Here is an 18,338-nt window from a genome sequence, read left to right as displayed (position 1 = left end):
TGTTTGGCTTTACTCAAAGCTGACCTTTGGTAATGTGGGTGACAAGACCACGTTAGTTTTTAATCTGTAGAACACAGGTGGGATCTTGATCTGACTGTCTTAATGTGTTTGTCTTCATTCTTCATCACCCCCTTCCACCTTATTTTGCGTCGAGGAGGAGAGTGTGTCCAGAAAGGTTGAGAAAGTGGCAACGAGAGAACAATAGGAATTAAAAGAGATCATTAATATTAATTATTAAAATAATTGCAGCAGAAGAGAGTTTAGGGGGAGGGTCACAATCCGTAATAAAGTCGTGTATTAGACTTGAAGTTCAGCTATCGGGGAGAATACAGACAGAAATTTGCTAAATAGCAAAAGTAGCAGTACATGCTTGTTTGCAGTCTCTTTCTGTGAATTTGGTTTATTTGTGCATAAGATTAAATTTTCTTTTAGTTATTCACTCTGGCAAGCCTAACAGATGTTGTAAATCTTCCTGGGCAGTGCAAGAGTACAAGTAAAAGATAAACAGCAGTGCAGTGCATGCTTGGTTTTTTTCTTCTTCTCTGCCTCATCACACAGCTGCAGATGTGGTTTTAAGCTTTTAAGGTTGTCCGTAATGTGATTGTGTACAGTGTGGGTGCAGCTGAGCTTTATGCTGTTTCATAGTGGGTGCTGTTAGAGAAACAACACCCCATGTACAGTGACATGCTGTGAAATATGAAAGGTCAGAATTATGACTTGATTACAGAGACTGGATGGGTCAGCCAGCAAAAGCTTTGTTTGGCTGTGTGGTTGTGACGTGGCTGTTGAATGTGATGCTTTAGGCTGTACGTTAGCTAAATCGGCAGCCAGTTTGTGATATTAAGCTCCTGCAGGAAAGTGAGCTGTCCCTTTTTGTGGGCAGAACGAGGCAAGGCTGTCATGCTTGATGAGCAAATCTATCTGGACAAAGCCACCGGGCCCTACAAGCTTGTATTCTACCATCTTGTACTGGTAGGAGCTGTAGCCTGTCCTGGTCATGTTTTGTTTAATGATGAGCGTCTCTGTGTTGGCCTGTGAGCTCCAGCAGGTACATTTCTGGTATCCTGGAGGGGGGTATCAGGCCTGGTGTGTGTGTGGTACAGCAGGAATCCTGGGTGACTGCTGCTTGGCCTCATACAAAAAGGAATGTTTTCCTTAGAACCACTTTCTCTTCATTTAAATAGTGGAGTAAATAGGATTAGCTTTGTTTTCTGTCATTTCTACCTTGACAGGCCCAAATCCTGCTTGTGGAGTAGTAGCTTTCTTGTGCTCTTTGCTGACCTACAATGGCAAGAGAATTGCAGCGCTGTTGTGGCCTGGAAACTTCTGCCAGCGCTGACTTCCTGGTTAACCAGGGCATGCAGCTGGAAGGAGCTAAGCATCGTTTCACTGGGTGATGGAGCAGAGTTAACCTGTCCCAGGTAGTAAGCAAGGCTGGCTTTTAAATTGGCTGAAGATGCTGAATTCGAAAGGGGGAGAAAAAAGAAAAAGCAAGCAGCAGCTAAATGTAAGACCGTTATTCCTGAGCTATATTCTTACCTGGAATTATAGGGTGTTCATGATTTATATATTTCCTCTTACATTTTGTCTGCTTCACCACTGGTATTACTTAGAGCACTCGGTTTTCACGTTACAAAAACAGAATGGAAGTGCTGATAATCTGTTTGACAGCTCTTCTGTTATGAGAAAGCTGGCTCCAGCTTCCCATGTTAGGTCAGCCCCATGGCATATAAATCTCAAGTCAATATCTTTGTGTTTTCATAACTTACTGCTCAGGTTGAGTTTGAGCATAACGGATCTGAAACTGAAAGCCACCTTTAGTGGACAGAACTTTCATCTCTCTGTGACGGATGGAAGGAACACACCTGGTTTGGTTCTTGATAGCACCGTTTATAGTGCACACTCCTGACCTTACTTACGGAGTGCCACCCAGCCTGGGCTCAAATGTTCAGACCTACAACTTGAGCCTCTGCCAAAGGGGCCAACCTCCTGCTGTCAGCACAGGCTGAACGATGGGATTTCAAAGTGAAGCAGACTGAATCCCCAAGCAGTATGAGTGTACACCCTCCCCCACAGCAGTCTTATCAGCAAAGGCCAGGCAAAAATTGGTTATGGCCTTCTCAGAGGTGGTTATCTAGATCTCTCTTTATTCAACACGTTTGGATCTAAGCATTAGATGATACTGTCCTGACTTCCTGAGAAAATGAAACACTGAACTATTTCAAATACACTTAAGCTTATTTTCTTAATGCCTTGGTTGACTGACTCTGAAATGTAATGGCAGAATAAAATGAGTAGCTTATTATTTTAATGCTGCTCATCTTAGCAGAAATGATCAGCCAACTTCTTACTAAGCAATTCCATGTTATGCCCCTCTGGTCCTTAAATCTTAGCTCTGATTTGCCAAAGACATCATTTCTCTCCAGCACTTATTTTTTGCAGTCTAGTGAAAATTTAACAAAAAAAAACAAAACCCATGAAATAATTTTGTGTTACGTGAGAAGCACTTTTGTTTTAAAGGAGTCTTCTGAATAATGAGAGCTTCACAGACCTACAGCTGTGAAAAGTCACCTCCAGTTTGTCATAGTTCCTGCTAACGTTTTTTATCTGCATGCGTAGATGGTGCTGTGAATCTTCATGCTTATAGCAAAGTAGAAGATAAGTTTGAGGAACAGACAGCAATACAAATGAGGTTAGCAATAGCAGAGCTGTGTGACCGGTTGAGCAGATGCATTTGCTTGGGAACATCTTTGTCACTCAACAGCTGCAGAAGTAGGTTGAATTAAATCAAGAATGTGCTTCTATTGAACTTCAGAGAGAACTTAAACTGAGATTTGAAACTTATGAAAAACATGGGTCAGAAGGTGAAGGTGAGCTAGAATGATTCCAGTCAGTGCAGGAGAAGGAAAGCATGACTTGGTGCCACGTGCCATTTATTTAGGAAAATGGGAACATCGTGTGCTATGACCTCATAATCCTTGTTAAAGCCAAAGACATTGCAGCTTCTGCTTCACCAGTGCTAAAACGGTAAGCACACACTCACTACTGTATCTGTCACTTTTATTTCTTAGCTCTCAAAGAAGGGTGAGGAGGACCAATTCCATTCTGTGTCCAGTTCTTAAAAAACTAACATTGTCACGTTTTTAAGTTCAACCTCACAAGTATGGTTAGAAAATAAGGAATAAAGTAAGTCTGCTGTGCTCGTGTTGCTCCACATGTGGTATTGCCTCCTCCTGTTCTGTCAAGATGGACGTGTTTATACTTTGGAATACATGAAGAAGTCTTAAGAACACTTGACCAGAAAATAAGTGAAGATGCTACAAAATCAGACACGTTTTCTGTGTTCTGCTACTGTAGAACTTTCATTCTCGATGGACTCTTCTGGCAGTTCTGTTAGGAATGTGCACTGCTACTGAGGAAAGTGGAAAATGGGAAGAAGCAACATTTTTTTTTTTCCCTTGCTTTAATTTAAATGTGAGTGATAAGCATACCTCTTCTGGGGTACCTCTTCTGGTACTTCCAGAATCTATGGCAGACTACAATATAAAAGCATAGAAAATAAGCAATGAGAGCATTACGTTTCTGTGATGTTTAGCAGAGTTCTCTTTCACCTTTGAATTGCAACTTCTATAGGATTGAATAATCTGTATCTAAATTACATTTTTTTATTCAATAAAGCAGTACTGGTTGCTTGGATTTGGATACTTCCAGGATGGAAACTGTATTGCTTTGTTTCTGCTCTAATCCAAAGGCACAAGTGAGTAAAGAGGATGGTTTGCCTGAGGGGAAGAAACAAAGGAAAATAGTTTAATTTTCTCACTAACACATTGTTGATGCTGAGAAGCTACAGTAAATTCATCTGACGTAGCGTCATCAAAGCTCAGTGGTTTGGGAGCTGAGAAAAATGGCAATAGGTCAATCACGCTTTATAGATGTCTGCTTCAAAGACAGAGGAGATGGAAAAGGGCCTCACATCCAGGCACCATGGGACCAAAGAGCAAAATTGTGAGGTGCCCAAATTTTCATTAACATCTATTGTTGCTAACTGAAATTGAGCCAGGAAAATATAAGCACCCAATAAGAAGTACCTCTGCTTATCAGAGATTGCTTTAAAAGATATAATTAGCCTGTAAACAGAAATGGTGACGTGGAGGTAAAGCAATGGTAGTTCTTTGGCCAAAGCCACATAGTAGGTCTATGGCTGAGCAAGAAAGAAAACGCAGATATCCTGCATCTCAGGATGTTGCTTTCTATGTAGGACCACATTACTTCTTAACGTCAAGTGTTTATGCTGTCAGGAGAAAGGAGCAGAATGGATTAATGCCTTGCTTGTCAAGACAAGATGACAAATGGCTGTTTCTGGGCTTTGTGCTTCAACACACAGTGAAGTTCTAAAATGTGTAAATATTACTTATGCTGCAGCATGGACGAAAGGAGCTCCATGCGTTGCTCTTTCGTTGCCTTACCATTAGCCCAGAAGCTGAGAACTCTTTGAGTTCTGGAGTAGTGAATGTATTTTATAACTGTAAAAAAAAAAAAAAAGTTTGAAAAGACTACCAGCTACCTTGTTTATATGTAGGTGTGCAAAACATGGCTTGTGAAAGTTGCAACTACTTTCTGAGAGTTGAAAATACAGTTGTAAGTAGCAAAAGCTGGACTTGTAGTTTAGTGGATAGCAGCAAGCCCCTGAAACATGAACAGTCATAATATATTATGGGAAGGGGGGAGGTGCCTGACTGGTTGAATTCTTTCACTTGCTTTCATTTCAAACCAGGTAAATAACATCTGTGCCCATTAGGTTATGCCATGCTAATGTGCAAGAGGTGAGGGGAAGGGGGAAAGCACCATCTGAAGGAAATGAAAAGGATGGTTGTGCTTTTGTGGCTCTCTCCTTCTCTGTTTCTCATATCTGCACAACCTTCACACCAGGAAAGCAGAAACTGTGGTATGTGGCTTTTGGTTTTGGTCGTCTCCAGGGCAATTCAGTAACAGAGTGAGTTTTGTTCCCTTGCTTCAGAAGTTTCTATGAATAATTCTTCAACCAGCTTCAGATCCTCTAAGTTTTCCAAAACACCTATTGGCACTTAGGGTGAACCAGCAGTTTCACTTTCTGATACCAGAAGCAGTGCAAGCAAGAGGTTGTATGCTCATTCATTTAAAACTGCTCTTGGTAGCTTGCTAGGGTCTAACTCTGGAGAGTTTTGTAAGATTTCTGATGCATGAGTCTTAGATATTAAAAAAAAATATTGCTGTAATGATTAGGAAGCTTCATAACTTGTACTGAAGTGTGGCATGGTTTAGTTATTAATGCAGTATGCATAAGAGTGCGTATTGCTTTTAAAAGGAACCTCTATCCTTGCTTATATTGTGGAATCTTTTATACAGCCAAATCTTCAGGAATGTGTAGGAAATGAAGTACCATACAAACATACAGATTTTTTTTTCCCCCCAAGTTTTAAGTAGGTTACTAAATCTCAAAATATCACTTTTGTTTTCAGTTCAGTATCTATCTTAATTACAATTAATCACATAACTGAAATTAATCATAGGTAAGAATCTTCTACTGCTAAGTTTCATGAAGATGTGAAGCCATAAGGTGATGGTTTTTATAACCTTTAATTAAATTGCAAGGGTAGCCTTCAAATGTATGGAGGGAGATAAGGCTTCTGTCTCCCATGGTGAATCAGTGGGAGTTTGGTTCCCTTTGGGGTCTCTCCCACAGTGCTTCTGGCATTTTGTGGTGATGCTTACCTAGCAGCAGGTGGGCACAACTTACTAACAAGAGCAGCTGGAAGCTCCCTTTAATTTCAAAGACTGTTGATTTGGATCACATCGTTTATGAGTTGATCGTTGTTATTTGAAATCCCATCAGAAACCTTCAGTCATTTTATGCTAGCATTAGTAGTGAAAAATCAGGTAAGTTCGTAGTGCTGCATTTATTTAGCCTAATAGAAATGTGCTTAGGCAGGAGTCAGGATAAACTGGCCTTTTCCTACTGAAGTTCTTTGAACTGTCTGTTCAGTCCTGTTGCATATCACATCAAACACACTTTGTGACTGTTACTTCTGCATGCAGAGTGAAGTTAATTGTGTGGAAAATTCTTTTAACAGTAAAGTTAATTTCTTGTAAGAAATGGAGCTGTGTCCAGGTAAATTGACTGGGAGTCTAAGCTGGTCACTTGTTTCCTAAATGTTTTTATTCCTTTTTTTTTTTTTAAACACCTCAAAGGTGCCACCTTCAGATACATTAGGACTCACAAACTGCTCACGTCAGAGGGCTGTACAGCTCTGTGGGAGCAGAGTTAGGTTAGCATCCTGTTCTAGGCATTTGCCCATGAAATTCACGTGGTACAGACCTGTGCTGCCATAGGGTGGTCAGATGCAGTTTCTGTAAACCTCTAACCAAGGATTGTCATGTTGCTTGTGCAATAGTAAGAGGTGGAGCTCACCCCTTTTTTCCAACTCTTACTGGTTAGAGCCAGTCAGAGCTGCCGGGATGGAATCAAGGCCTTGTTTGGCTAGGACGTGCTTTTGGGTAGGCTTCACCCCAGGACAAGCACACTTCCAATTATACTGCCTTTGTTTACAGAATATCTTTTTAACACTCTTGGAGATTTGTTGGGCTTTTTTATCCCTTATTCTTCTGGAGCATCTGTTCTAGATTTGCTCTAGACAACCTTTCGCCTTTGTTTTGGCTTTAGTTATAGTGATTGCGATAATGAGGCTCTGCTTGCCACAAGTAGAGTGTTTGCTTTGATCTTTGTGTCAGGGTGATGGGGTGCCATGCCCCCCATCTTTCTGCTGGCAGTGAGAGGTGACATTTCAGAGACTATTCCCTTAGCACTATTATTTTTTCTTTTTTACTAATACTGCTATTCCTGCAGGCTCTTAGATTGTTTTCATATAAATGTATGTTGCATGAAACCATTGTGCAAGTTTTGGGTCCTGAGATGACTTCTGCAGCAGGGCTGTTTGGGGCAGTTGCTCCTCTGCTTCATTGGGAGTTTTCAAGGCAGCGGTCAAGATAGAAAGCTGGAAGGTGAGAAGCAGGGAGGAACTGTGTCCTATGAGGTGCAGTGCAATTTGTATTGCCGCTTACATGAGAGCTTCTTCGTAACTATACGCATACGTAGTGGTACTGTAGTGAACGCAAGGAATAAAAGCTCTATGGAGTCCTCTGTCATCCAGCAGTCTCTTAGAATCATAGAATCGCTAAGGTTGGAAAAGACCCACAGGATCATCCAGTCCAACCATTCGCCCATCACCAACAGTTCTTGCTAAATCATGTCCCTCAACACAACGTCCAAACGTTCCTTGAGCACCTCCAGGGTCGGTGACTCCACCACCTCTCTGGGCAGCCCATCCCAGTGCCTGACCACCCCTTCAGAGAAGTAGTATTTCCTAACACCCAGCCTGAACCTTCCCTGGTGCAGCTTGCCGCTATCTTCTGTCTTGTCTCCCTTCTGACCGGTTTTCTCATTGCTTCTTTCTGTCATATGAAAGTTGATTCTCGTTTAATTCAGATATTGTTGTTTAGGCCTGGAGATTCTAGGAAGTATATTTTCTGCATTTTTCTGTTTACCCCTACAATCACACTTATGTAAAGTATCAGTGAATATTTCAACTTAAAGGGCAAGTTGTGTTGACAAAGCAGTGGTTTTATTGCTTCAGTGAAACAGCCTAAGTATTCCAATAAAAAGTCTCCTGTTGTGTTCCTGTGTGTCAAAGATAGTCGTGATTAACATGAGAGAAGTTGGTACATTGTGTTGAAATGGTACAAACGAAGTACTAATACTTGTATATAGGGGCAGTTATTTAGGTTTGGTTTCATTTCCCCGTTTCTTGACTGAAACAACCTCCACTTAGAGTTTTGCAGGTCCTGGAGGTGTGGCTGTTCTACTTCAATATCTTTTTAAAACCTTTCGCTTCTCTCTAGCCTTTTTATTCTCACTTCTCAGGTTTTCGCACCTGAAACTGAGAAAACCATATAACTGGCAGTGGTTGGTGGCATCTGTGCTACCATTTGGACTTAACGCTTTTGCCAACATTGGATGTGTTTGGATGAGTCTGTGAGGATGACTGCTGTTGGTGATCTTTGGAGGTCCTTTGCAATGGCTTCTATTTTGAAAAGCTAATATAGAATACCTATTTTCCTAAATCAAGTTAGCTGAAAACTCGAAACGAGGAGCTTAGCAGGCGTTGTTTACGTGTTGCTAGCAATGTTGAAATGAAACTGATTAGGTTTTCATTTGTTTGTTTTTGTCTTTGCTTAGAAACTATGTGAGGGAATTCTGAACATCCTGGAAAAAGACACACAAACCTCATGTCAAACTGCCTGTCTGGAAGCACTGCGGATTCTGTCCAGGGACAAGAAGGTTCTAGTGCCTGTAACCACAAAGAGGAACATGCAGATCCTCATGAGACTAGCAAAGCTGGATACTGTGGAAGATCCTTTGGAGAGGGTGTCTGAATTTCCTGTTATAGTAGAAGCTTTAAAATGCCTCTGTAACATAATTTTTAATAGTGCTGTTGCACAGAAGCTCAGTTTGGAACTGAATCTTGCAGCCATGCTCTGCAATCTTCTGAAAAAATGCAAGGACCAACAGCTGGTTGGTGACATTAAATGCTTTGATTTGCGTCTTCTCTTCCTCTTGTCGCTTCTGCACACAGATATTAGATCGCAGTTGCGGCAGGAACTACAAGGAGTGCAAGTTTTGACTCAGGCTTTGGAAAGTTCCCTGAATGTAAGATGGACAGAAGAATATAAAGCAGCGGAAGACCGCGACAGACCGCCTTTATCTCTGCAAGAGACAAATTGTGCCATTGAGGCACTGAAGGCTCTTTTTAATGTAACGCTTGACAGCTGGAATGTCCACAGTAAGGTAAGGTTTAGTTGAAGTGATTGTTCTTTAAATGGGTTTTGCTCAGTCTGCAAGGTCCAGAACCAACACGAGCAGCAGTTTTTGTCCTAGCTCCAGAGCAAGGGTTTTAATTCTTTATTTTTGCTCCTGTCATTCTAATAGAATTTAGACTGTGTTTTCCAGTACAGCAGCTGAGGTACTACTGAAATTTTGTATTGGTGTTGTTGCTTTCCTATGTGAAAAACTAGTCTGAGAAAATTCCTCTGAATACTGACTCTGCCATATATTGATCAGAAGTGATTGGAGAGTTGGTGGACCTCTCCTATGAAGAAAGGCTGAGGGGGCTGGGCTTGTTTAGCCTGGAGATGAGAATGCTCTGGGGAGATTTCATTGTGGCCTTCCCCTACCTAAAGGGGGTCTATGTGAAAGATGAGGAAGCATTTTACCAGGAACTGCAGTGATAGGACAGGGGGAAACAGTTTCAAACTAAAAGAAGGAAGATTTAGATTAGATGTTAGGCAGAAATGCTTGACGTTGAGGGCGGTGAGGCACTGGCACAGCTGCCCAGAGAAGCTGTGGGTGCCCCATCCATGGAGGCATTCAAGGCCAGGTTGGATGGGGCCCTGGGCAGCTGGGTGGCAGCCCTGCCCGTGCAGGGGGCTTGGGGCTGGCTTTAAGGACCCTACCGACCCAAGCCATTCTGTGATCTTGGGGTTTTAAGAGGTGTTGAGTCTCTAATGCTCATTGCTTATAATGCAAAAATAGCTTTTCTGCTCTTATTCCTATTTAGGCAAAAAAAAAAAAAAGTCTTTTCAATGTGTTTTCTGTTTAATGGGAGAGCAGCTTGGATATTATAATGAAATAATTAGAAGTGTATGTTTTCAAACAAAAAAAATGCAAAATACATTTGAATGTGTCAAGGAAGACTGTTTAATGAGAGTCCAAGACCTCTGAAAGAAAATAAACTGTTCAGCAGTAATTAGTTGGCTAGGAAAAACTCTGTAATGTAGCTGTACCAGCTGGCTGCATCCCTTGAGATTGTAGGCTGTGGCAGTAGAGTAACAATTACAGCTGAGGAGTTTCACTAGTTTTATTTCTGTTTTTCTGGGCTTGAGGATAAGCCCATCAACTGTAATTTCTAGCCACACGTAACTGAAAAAACAAGCAGATACTGTTTTGAATGTCTTTTTCTCCCATCATCACAGCTCCAGTTTTGGATTTAAACATGGCCTTTTAAGATTAGGTCACGTATGAGAACCAAACACACTTTGTTATCTTATTCATAGAATTTCTCTATTTTTTATGGCAACAGCAGGTCTATTTTTTTTCTCACAGACAAATATGCTTGTTTTGTGTTGTATCCTTGAGTTTATAAACTTAGACCTGCACAAGAATAATAGAATTAAACAGATGAAAGGGCATTCTTAGTCCACATCATATTGTCTCTAGAACAGTTTTGTTAACGTTTCATTGGATGTTGTAAATCTGTGGTGTGTGATGCTAAGTAGGAGGTAACGGTGGTTAAAATAGACAAGTAATAGACATGTAGTTGTTCATTTTAGTGCATTGTACTGAACAACAAATACAATACTAATTACTACCTTCAGGAGGTAAGGGCTTGATTCAAAAAGAATGATCAAAGTCAAGTGTATATCATGTATATGAATATTTTGCTGCTTAAGAATTTAAGAATCATCTTTGTGATTCATGACTTCTGTGTGGAGGAAATAATGTCAGGTATTAATCTGGAAAATGAGCCAATATTACATGTTGGCCTCTTGAGAAGTCACCTCTTGAAATCTCAATCTCAAAGTTGGTATATTTGCTCAAGATTTCTAAGATTAAAAACTGAGCTTACAGCAGAAGGATGGATGGGAGGAGGTAGGCAGTTGTGGTGTTACCTGGAGAGGTTTCGTTGGGCACCTGCTTTTGGTGTAAGGGAGGCTTTCTCCCGCAGATCTTTTCCTCCTTGAAAAACCCACACAAGCAACTATCAGGAAAATTCCCTTCAGATTTTGAGACATTTTGGTATTAATATCCTTTTTATTAAGTTGGCTTATTGGATGAGAGCTGAAGTCATTCTGGGACAGGAGAAACTTCTTTCGTGTTTCGAAATGGAGTTTATATAATAAGTTCTCACTAAACGTTCCTAAAAGCAAACTACCCTTAAATTAAAGAGCTCTTTGATAGTTGTAAACTCTTTACAAGATATTAGGTGATGTTCTGCTTAGCAAGTATCCCTGTGGAAATATTAATGATCTGTAAGAAAAGTAAACAGCGTGTTAATTAAGGGGGTTGAAGATGCAGAATTTGAAAAGTTGAGAAACAGGCAGGATGGAAAGTGAAATGAGACCAGAGAGGTTGGGCGTGTGGGTAGAAAGCTAAATGGAACTCAGCATAAGGAGAAGAGAACCATCTGAAACACCGGTGTTTAATGACTGGAGATGATTTCAGTGTAGCAAAGCCAGACGAGCTGCAGGTGGTACACTTGGCAGATTTGGATGCTGATGTTACATGTGATGTTATTGGGGTGCTTTGTTTGAAGGCAAATACACAAAGAACATATGATGGATGCCAAGAAGAGCTAATAAAAAGGATGAGACAATGATAGGCACAGTTTTGTGATTACGTTTACTGGCACGCTTCTGTGTGACTGCACTGTGGTGAAAGATTGGAAGGAAGTGCTGTTTGAAGAGAGCAAAAGTAGGGCAAATAAGGTTGCTGAGTGTCGAGAAGTTATTAAGGAAATGTAGAAAAATGTCAAGGGAACAGAAGCAAGCGAGCTAAGAAAGGAAACATTGGGTGGGAGAATGAAACTGTTGGCAGCAAAAGCACTGAGTGAGAATGAAGTGAGCAAAGAACATATGTAATCTAAACTGATGAAGAGACATCAGTCCTGGGTGTAAACAGAAAAGAAGATAGGAATGTTATGTTAGGAATAGTTGTATGGGATTGGGCAAATAGTTCTAACGGGGTTTTCTATTAGTGGGGACTCATTTGGCTGGAAGAAGGTCCCCTTGCCTTTTAAAAGGCCTCATTTATTAAAAGGCCAGCATATGAAAGTACATTGCATTAAGTGTTCAAGTGAACTCTAAGGTGAAGTCCTTTTATTGACAGGGATGGATGTTGTGATCTAATAGGTATTTTCCATTTTTAATTTTTATTATTCTAGTGACCTGAAAACCTCACTTGCAATCTTCAAAATGAAAAAATATCTTCATAATTTATATTTATATAGAATGAATCTCATCAATTTCGTTACATGGCTGCCATCCTTCGGTACTGCTTATTAACCACGGGCCCCACTGAAGACAAAACTGAAGAGTTGCACAGGTTGGTAAAATTGCAGAGACAATCTCCTTATGTTATTATTACAAAATAAATAATTCGCTTTCACTGATATCTGAAGTGGGAATCTGAGAACCAATGAAACTTGTAATTTTATAGTGGAATGCAACTCTTGTTTTGCATAGAAGTTGATGGAAAATTGTGAGGTTTTTGTATGTAATTTCTGCAATTTTGATGGGTAGTGGAAGTAACACATTGATACTTTTATCTCCAGTAGTTCAAGAGTGCAAGTAGTACAAGTATCAGTTCCTTTGAAACTGTTCCAAGTAAGTCATCTTGCAGTTCTGGGTGTTTCTCCTCAGTCCCACTACCCAACTGCTTTCTTTATATTTACCTCCAATAACTCAGTCGAAACTTGGTGTTCTTATTGACGTCTGGTGGTTCTTCGCAACCAGCAGTCTTGAAGGAGTTAAATGAGCTTTACTAATATCTTGGAAAGCTCTTAGACTCTTACGGTCTTAGTAGGCAAGTGCTAAAATCCCACATCCAGAGCCCTTCTCAGTTTTTGCAGGCTGGTTTGGAATAATTTAGGAGACTGCTGCAGTAGTTGCCATGACTCGAGTTAGTGCTGAGTGTGTCCTAAAAGGCAGTCAGTGTTTTCTCTGTGCTGCTGCTTATGGTGGATTTTTGGTCTCTCATCTTCCTAAAGCAAGGTCTGATGTGTCTGAGTTTCCCACTGCTGGGGAAATTGAACAGATGCATGTAAGTTCCACAGCTACTGGAAGATAGAGATCTTTATCATTTCGCCTTGTACAGCCAGCAAAGATTGCCTGATATTTTGATGAATTATCGTACAGTGGATGCTCTTCTCGTGAAAACATGCCATATTTCCTTGCCCAGGAGTGCAAGACTGACCTAATTACCCTGTAAAATATATCACCCTTCTAAAATTTAATTATCTTGTGCTGTCGCAAAAGGATGTGTTCTATGAAAGTCCTTGTGTTTACCCCTTGCAGACACTTGCAGATCAGGACCAAAGAGGGCTTTATAGATAGAGGTAAGCAGCAATGGAGAAAATGTAGTATTAGTGTGATTTCTGTCGTCTTTTTGCTTCTTTTCAGTCAGAAGGAATGTTTTATAGATATGCTACTTACATGGAGCATCCCTCCTTATGGAGGTGCCAGATCAAGGCAAGAATTCCCCCCAGTTCTGAGGAGGGGAAGCAGAAGGCGGGAGGATGAATCACCGCCTTATTCCTTCAGTTGTCTCCCTTTCTCCATAAAATTCAGCATACCACTGCATTGGCCTTTTCCTGCTGTGCTGGGAATACAACTTTCTCCCTCTGTTAGTCAACTCTAGCTAGTTGCTTCAGCTCAAGTCGGTAGAAGAAAGAGTGCAAGTGTAGCACTGCTGCCTGTAATATTTGATGTTGATTTATGACATGCTCAAGGTTGTTTTTTTTAAAATGTGTTAGAGTAGCACAGCACATGTTTAGAACTTTGTGATTCAAATATTCCAGCCCATCTGCAGAACCTGAATTTTGTCTTGGAATGCTCCATGCTGCAGTAGAAGCTGAATAATTTAGGACGCTTTTCTACCCCCAGTGTTCATCACAACGCAATTCTGGAACAGAAGAGGTACAGTCAGAAGTTACGTCCCTGCAGATTTCAGGGGGTTGGGTATCTCACTTCAATCCCCTGTTGTAATAAGCCAAGGATATCTTTCATTCCAGATTGGAGTTTGTGTAATATATGGCTAAACTTGTGTTAGCTGTCTATAGCCAGCATGGGAAAGCAGGCTGGGTCAGTTGGGTTGCTAAATAGGCTCGGCTCTGACGATGGGGTCCTTATTGCTGCACTGAGGTGAGTGTCAGAAGGAGTTCAGCTCCCCAGTCTGCATCCCAACCAGCGGTAACACAGTTATTAAAATGTCATTAGAAACAGAATGAAATCTAAACAGACTCGAATGCAGAATGCAGTATCAGGAGGCATAAGTATATTACCTGGAATTCCTTTTTACTTCTATAAGTCTGCAAACCTGCAGAATATAAGAAGTGCAGCTGAAGGGTTTGGACGGCCTGTTACAGTATGACTTCTTGTGCTCAGAGCGTCTGAGTTGAGGATTTATTTTATACGAGCACCAGGTATTGGATACGTACCCTTAACTGTGTTGTACTGATTGTTGGTTTGACTTATTTTCCTAAGAAATTAGCAGAAGCTACCTACAAAAAAATCCCTTAACTAATTTAGTACCTGCTATTGTTGTCATTATTGTGGTTCTGTCATGTCATTACTTATGGTTTGAATATGAACAGCTTACAGCACCACATATTAGAGCGAGTGCTGTTTTTGCCCGCTAACAAGGCTTTAATCAAGGCATTCTGCAACTCTAAATAGGCCTTTGCTTCTGAATTTGCATATCAGGAGGGGGCTGGGAGCATGAGTGGGTGGATGTCATGTCCCAGTGATTAATGATCTCTGGGAAGCCAAAAAGGGGAGAGTAATATACGCAGTATTTCTACCCCCTGGAGTAGGAATGCAAACACTATTGTGCAGATCTGTGCATAGTCACTGACTTCCTGGTAGCTGGAGAATTTCATACACTCCTCTACCACAAATAAAACTGTCAGTGAAGTGACAAAGATCAGAAAGCTGGGCTTCATTTGTTGAAAAGAATAGCTCAGACACAGTGATCCAGAAAATTAATTTTGTAGGTGTTTGAGAACTCGGTTGTTTAATAAGGAACTGGTTAAAGAGAGAACTTCTGATGAAAGGATGAAAGCCACCAAATATTTGTTGAATTTCAGTCTGCTTTGCTTCTAACTATTCCTGAAATACTGGAGGGGAGCGACTTCTGTGATGTAGAAGACACCTTAAACAGGAATGAGAATAATTTTTTCTTACATAAGAGCAAGTTGTCTAAAATCCAGTTATTAGAAGAGCAGGAGGGAGATAACACAGCATGGAGCAGCCGCCCAGCCTGATCAGACTCCAAGCAGCACGTTTGTTAGAAATCCTCTTGTGTCATTGCTGTTTTGCTTTCTGACGTGTTAGAGCTCTGTTAGAATTGTATGAATAACATAAAAACTGAGTTCAACTTCGATGTAAATATGATGTAAAGCATTAACTGAACTGAAGAACTTTCTCCACTCTTGGAATTCTCGGTCACTCTTTGAAGTATTGTTAACCCATAGGATTTTGAGGCCTGCTTTAGGCTTTGAGGCCTGCTTACCTAAATCCACATCATTCTGTAGTATTTTTAAATACACCCGTTTAAAGTTGCAGTTGGGCATCAAAATTAAATAATGACAGTTACAAAAAAGTACAAATTCTGGTCTGTGTAATGAGGACAGGATAGATAGCAAGCTCGAGGGATATGTGACAGAGAAGAGTTCCTTGCAAAGTAAGTTCCACGTTGTACTCCATTTTGTGGACTGCAAAAGCTGCCAGTTAGTGCTTGGTTCTGCAAGTTAGCCAGTTAGTGCTGCATGTTAGTGCTTGGTAAGTAAGCCTGATCTTTCTAAAGTGTTAAAGCCTCCTGTATTTCCTATATACTACAAGCTGAGGAGGAGTGAAAACATTCCAGGGAACCTGAGGAATTGCCTTCACACCCCACTGTTATGTGGAGGAAGAAGTAGTTTTCCGTGGCATACTTGTCATAATAATGATAGGACATGGTCAGATTGTAAGATCTTTTAAGTTTCAAGGAGGAAAAAGCTCTGAGCCCTGCAAGTCAATGTGAGAGTTCCCCCTGCTGTCCTGCCGGCTCAGCTGCTGTAAAGTAGCGCTGGTGGCTGTGCCTTATCCTAGGGATAGGGTTCTGTGTGGGCTAGAGGTAACGCTGCACTACTGCTTTTGGAGCTTTGTTCATTCTTTTTCCTTGCTCATTCTGACAGCTCGCACTCAGGCATAATGTGTGCCACCTTCTTTAAAATGCAGAGAATAGAAAACAAGGCATTGCTTCAGCCGCAGGGCCTTTGTTGTTGTTGCAGTTGTACAAACAGTATGGTGAGTTGTACTGCTTTTGCTTCTTTCTTCCAAATAAATAACAAATTCTAACAATCTGTTTCAGCAATGCAATCAACCTCTTAAGCAATATTCCCGTTTCTTGCTTGGATGTCCTTATTAGTCCGTCATCCCAGGAGGAAACAGATATAAAATACAATGGTATGAATATGGGAGCAATCCAGATTTTATTGGATTTCATGGAGAAGAGAATTGACAAGGTATGGCCTGTGAAGATTGTTGTCAAAGGTGGCTTCTTTCATTAAATTAAAAAGTGGAAGTCTTTAATGTTTGTGAGAACCTTTTCAGGCAGCATTAGGAGCAATATGGATGTCCTTGCTTGATTCTAGATTGTGAAACACTTCAAAATTGAGAACTAATTTCTGTGAGTATCTGAAGCATGCTTGTGTTTTTTCAGACCACGAGCATTTGGCTCTTTGTTTATATCTGTGTAAAGTTCATGATTTGATCGTCATAGGGCTTTATTATAGAGTTCATGGATTTGAAATGCACATTAAAAGTGGTTTATATTTGTTTTTATTTTAGGGAAGCAGCTATAGAGAAGGTCTGACTCCAGTTCTCAGTTTATTAACGGAATGCTGCCGAACTCATAGGAATATCAGGAAGTTTATCAAAGCTCAGGTATGTAAAATAATCATCCAAATTCGAATATGAAACTCCTGACAAACGTTCTTAGTTTTGTACATCAGTGCAGGGCACTGATACCTTCAAAGCACGGATGGTTTCCTGTTAAATTACCCAGAGAGTTCTCTCTCTGGTATTTATTTTGTCCATTATGTCTCACAGCCGTTGGCTATAGAAATATTTTTTCAGAGTCATGTAAATCAATAGACAGTATAGCATAAGTTCCATGATAAATGTTGTGAGCTGTTAAATCATATTGTAGATATCGTAAAGCTGTGTTAGAGGGTTGGAAGAAAGCCCAATAATGTCTGACCCCCCCCTTACATCCAGCGTGTTGGAAACACTTCAGTGCAGTTGATCAAACTTTATCAAGCTGTATGGCAGCCAGTGAGACTACAGGCATTTTGGTCACTTCTCCTTGAGCTTTAATCTGACTTCAGCAGGCAAGAGTCTTGGGAACTGAAACTTATGAACCAAGCATGAATCTGCTGTTCCATTGGGGTAAAATGCTGTCCTTCATCACTTAAAGGTCTCTTAAAAGAGCTGTTAAATACAGTGCAGACCCTGAGAGATTCTTCACAGGGAAAAATGATTCCCGCACTACAGTTAAAGATTAAATGATCATCACATAAGGGCTGAGTGTGGTGGGTTTAGGGGTTTTATTTGCTGCTTTTCCTGAAGTTGAGGAGAGAAAACTTAAAGCATGAGCAAGGAAGGGACAGCTGAGACCGGCTGAGGGATGTGTTCTTTCTAACCTGTGATGCTTTTTGGTTCGCATCTTAAATGCCACTCTCAGATCAAAGCTGTGCCTGAATTCGTAAATGGAATCTGTAATGGCAGTGAGCATGTTTTGTATATATTGTCCACTTCTTTCACCAAACAGTGCTTTGAAACCCATTTTTGTTTAAATACTTTGTTTGCAGCAGTTCTTTCCTGGAATACTCTTTCTCATCTGTTAAATTCCTTTTAAAAAAAAGAATTGCAGAGTCAAATATTCCCAAGTTAGAAAGTGAGGCTGTCTGCATGTTTTTACCACGTCTCAGCATGTAGGTGTCAGGATGCAACTGGTCGCTGTCTCTTCCCACAGGAGCACTGCCTCATAGTGCAGGAAACGGTCGGGTGCTGCGAACTGCATGACCGGATGTTTGCTATTTTGAATCATCTTCATAGTTAAGTGTTGGCCTCAGGCTTTATTTAGTGTGCACTATTCAAATTCTGATCTGAAGACAGAATGATTAATTTCCTCACGGACTGTCCTGTGGCACTCATCACGGTATTAGCATTCAGCTATTCTGAAAAACATGAATTCATTCTTACATCACTTTGGGAAATGGCAGTCATGGTACTACCCCCTTTGGGGAAAGTAAGCAGGGACAAAGTGTTTTTGCTGATTATTTGAGTACTTAGATTGAAAAAAAAACCAACAGGCCCCATCCTTCTCAAAGTAGTCAATAGATAGCATGTAAGTATCAGCTCCCAGTGAGTCTGATTTCAGTAACTGCGCAGTAGATATGCACAGAACACAATGTTTTGTGTTAAAC

General features: G+C 40.7%; 1 protein-coding gene across 2 annotated transcripts in view; it reads left to right on the top strand.

Annotated features, from left to right (window-relative positions):
- The window catches only part of RIC8B (RIC8 guanine nucleotide exchange factor B), a 33,348-nt gene that overhangs the window by 4,411 nt on the left and 10,599 nt on the right, over nucleotides 1-18,338 (top strand). For both annotated transcript variants that reach the window (XM_416305.8, XM_046908932.1), the window contains exons 3-6: nucleotides 8,273-8,881; nucleotides 12,099-12,193; nucleotides 16,220-16,373; nucleotides 16,699-16,794. In XM_416305.8, the coding sequence (XP_416305.3) occupies nucleotides 8,273-8,881; nucleotides 12,099-12,193; nucleotides 16,220-16,373; nucleotides 16,699-16,794 (954 nt within the window). The remainder of the gene's footprint in view (nucleotides 1-8,272; nucleotides 8,882-12,098; nucleotides 12,194-16,219; nucleotides 16,374-16,698; nucleotides 16,795-18,338) is intronic.

This window comes from Gallus gallus, chromosome 1 (genome assembly GCF_016699485.2).
Source record: "Gallus gallus isolate bGalGal1 chromosome 1, bGalGal1.mat.broiler.GRCg7b, whole genome shotgun sequence".
In the NCBI taxonomy this organism is placed as follows: Eukaryota; Metazoa; Chordata; class Aves; order Galliformes; family Phasianidae; genus Gallus; species Gallus gallus.
The sequence above is the reverse complement of the archived record's forward strand: the minus strand, read 5'-3'. Positions and strand labels throughout refer to the sequence as shown.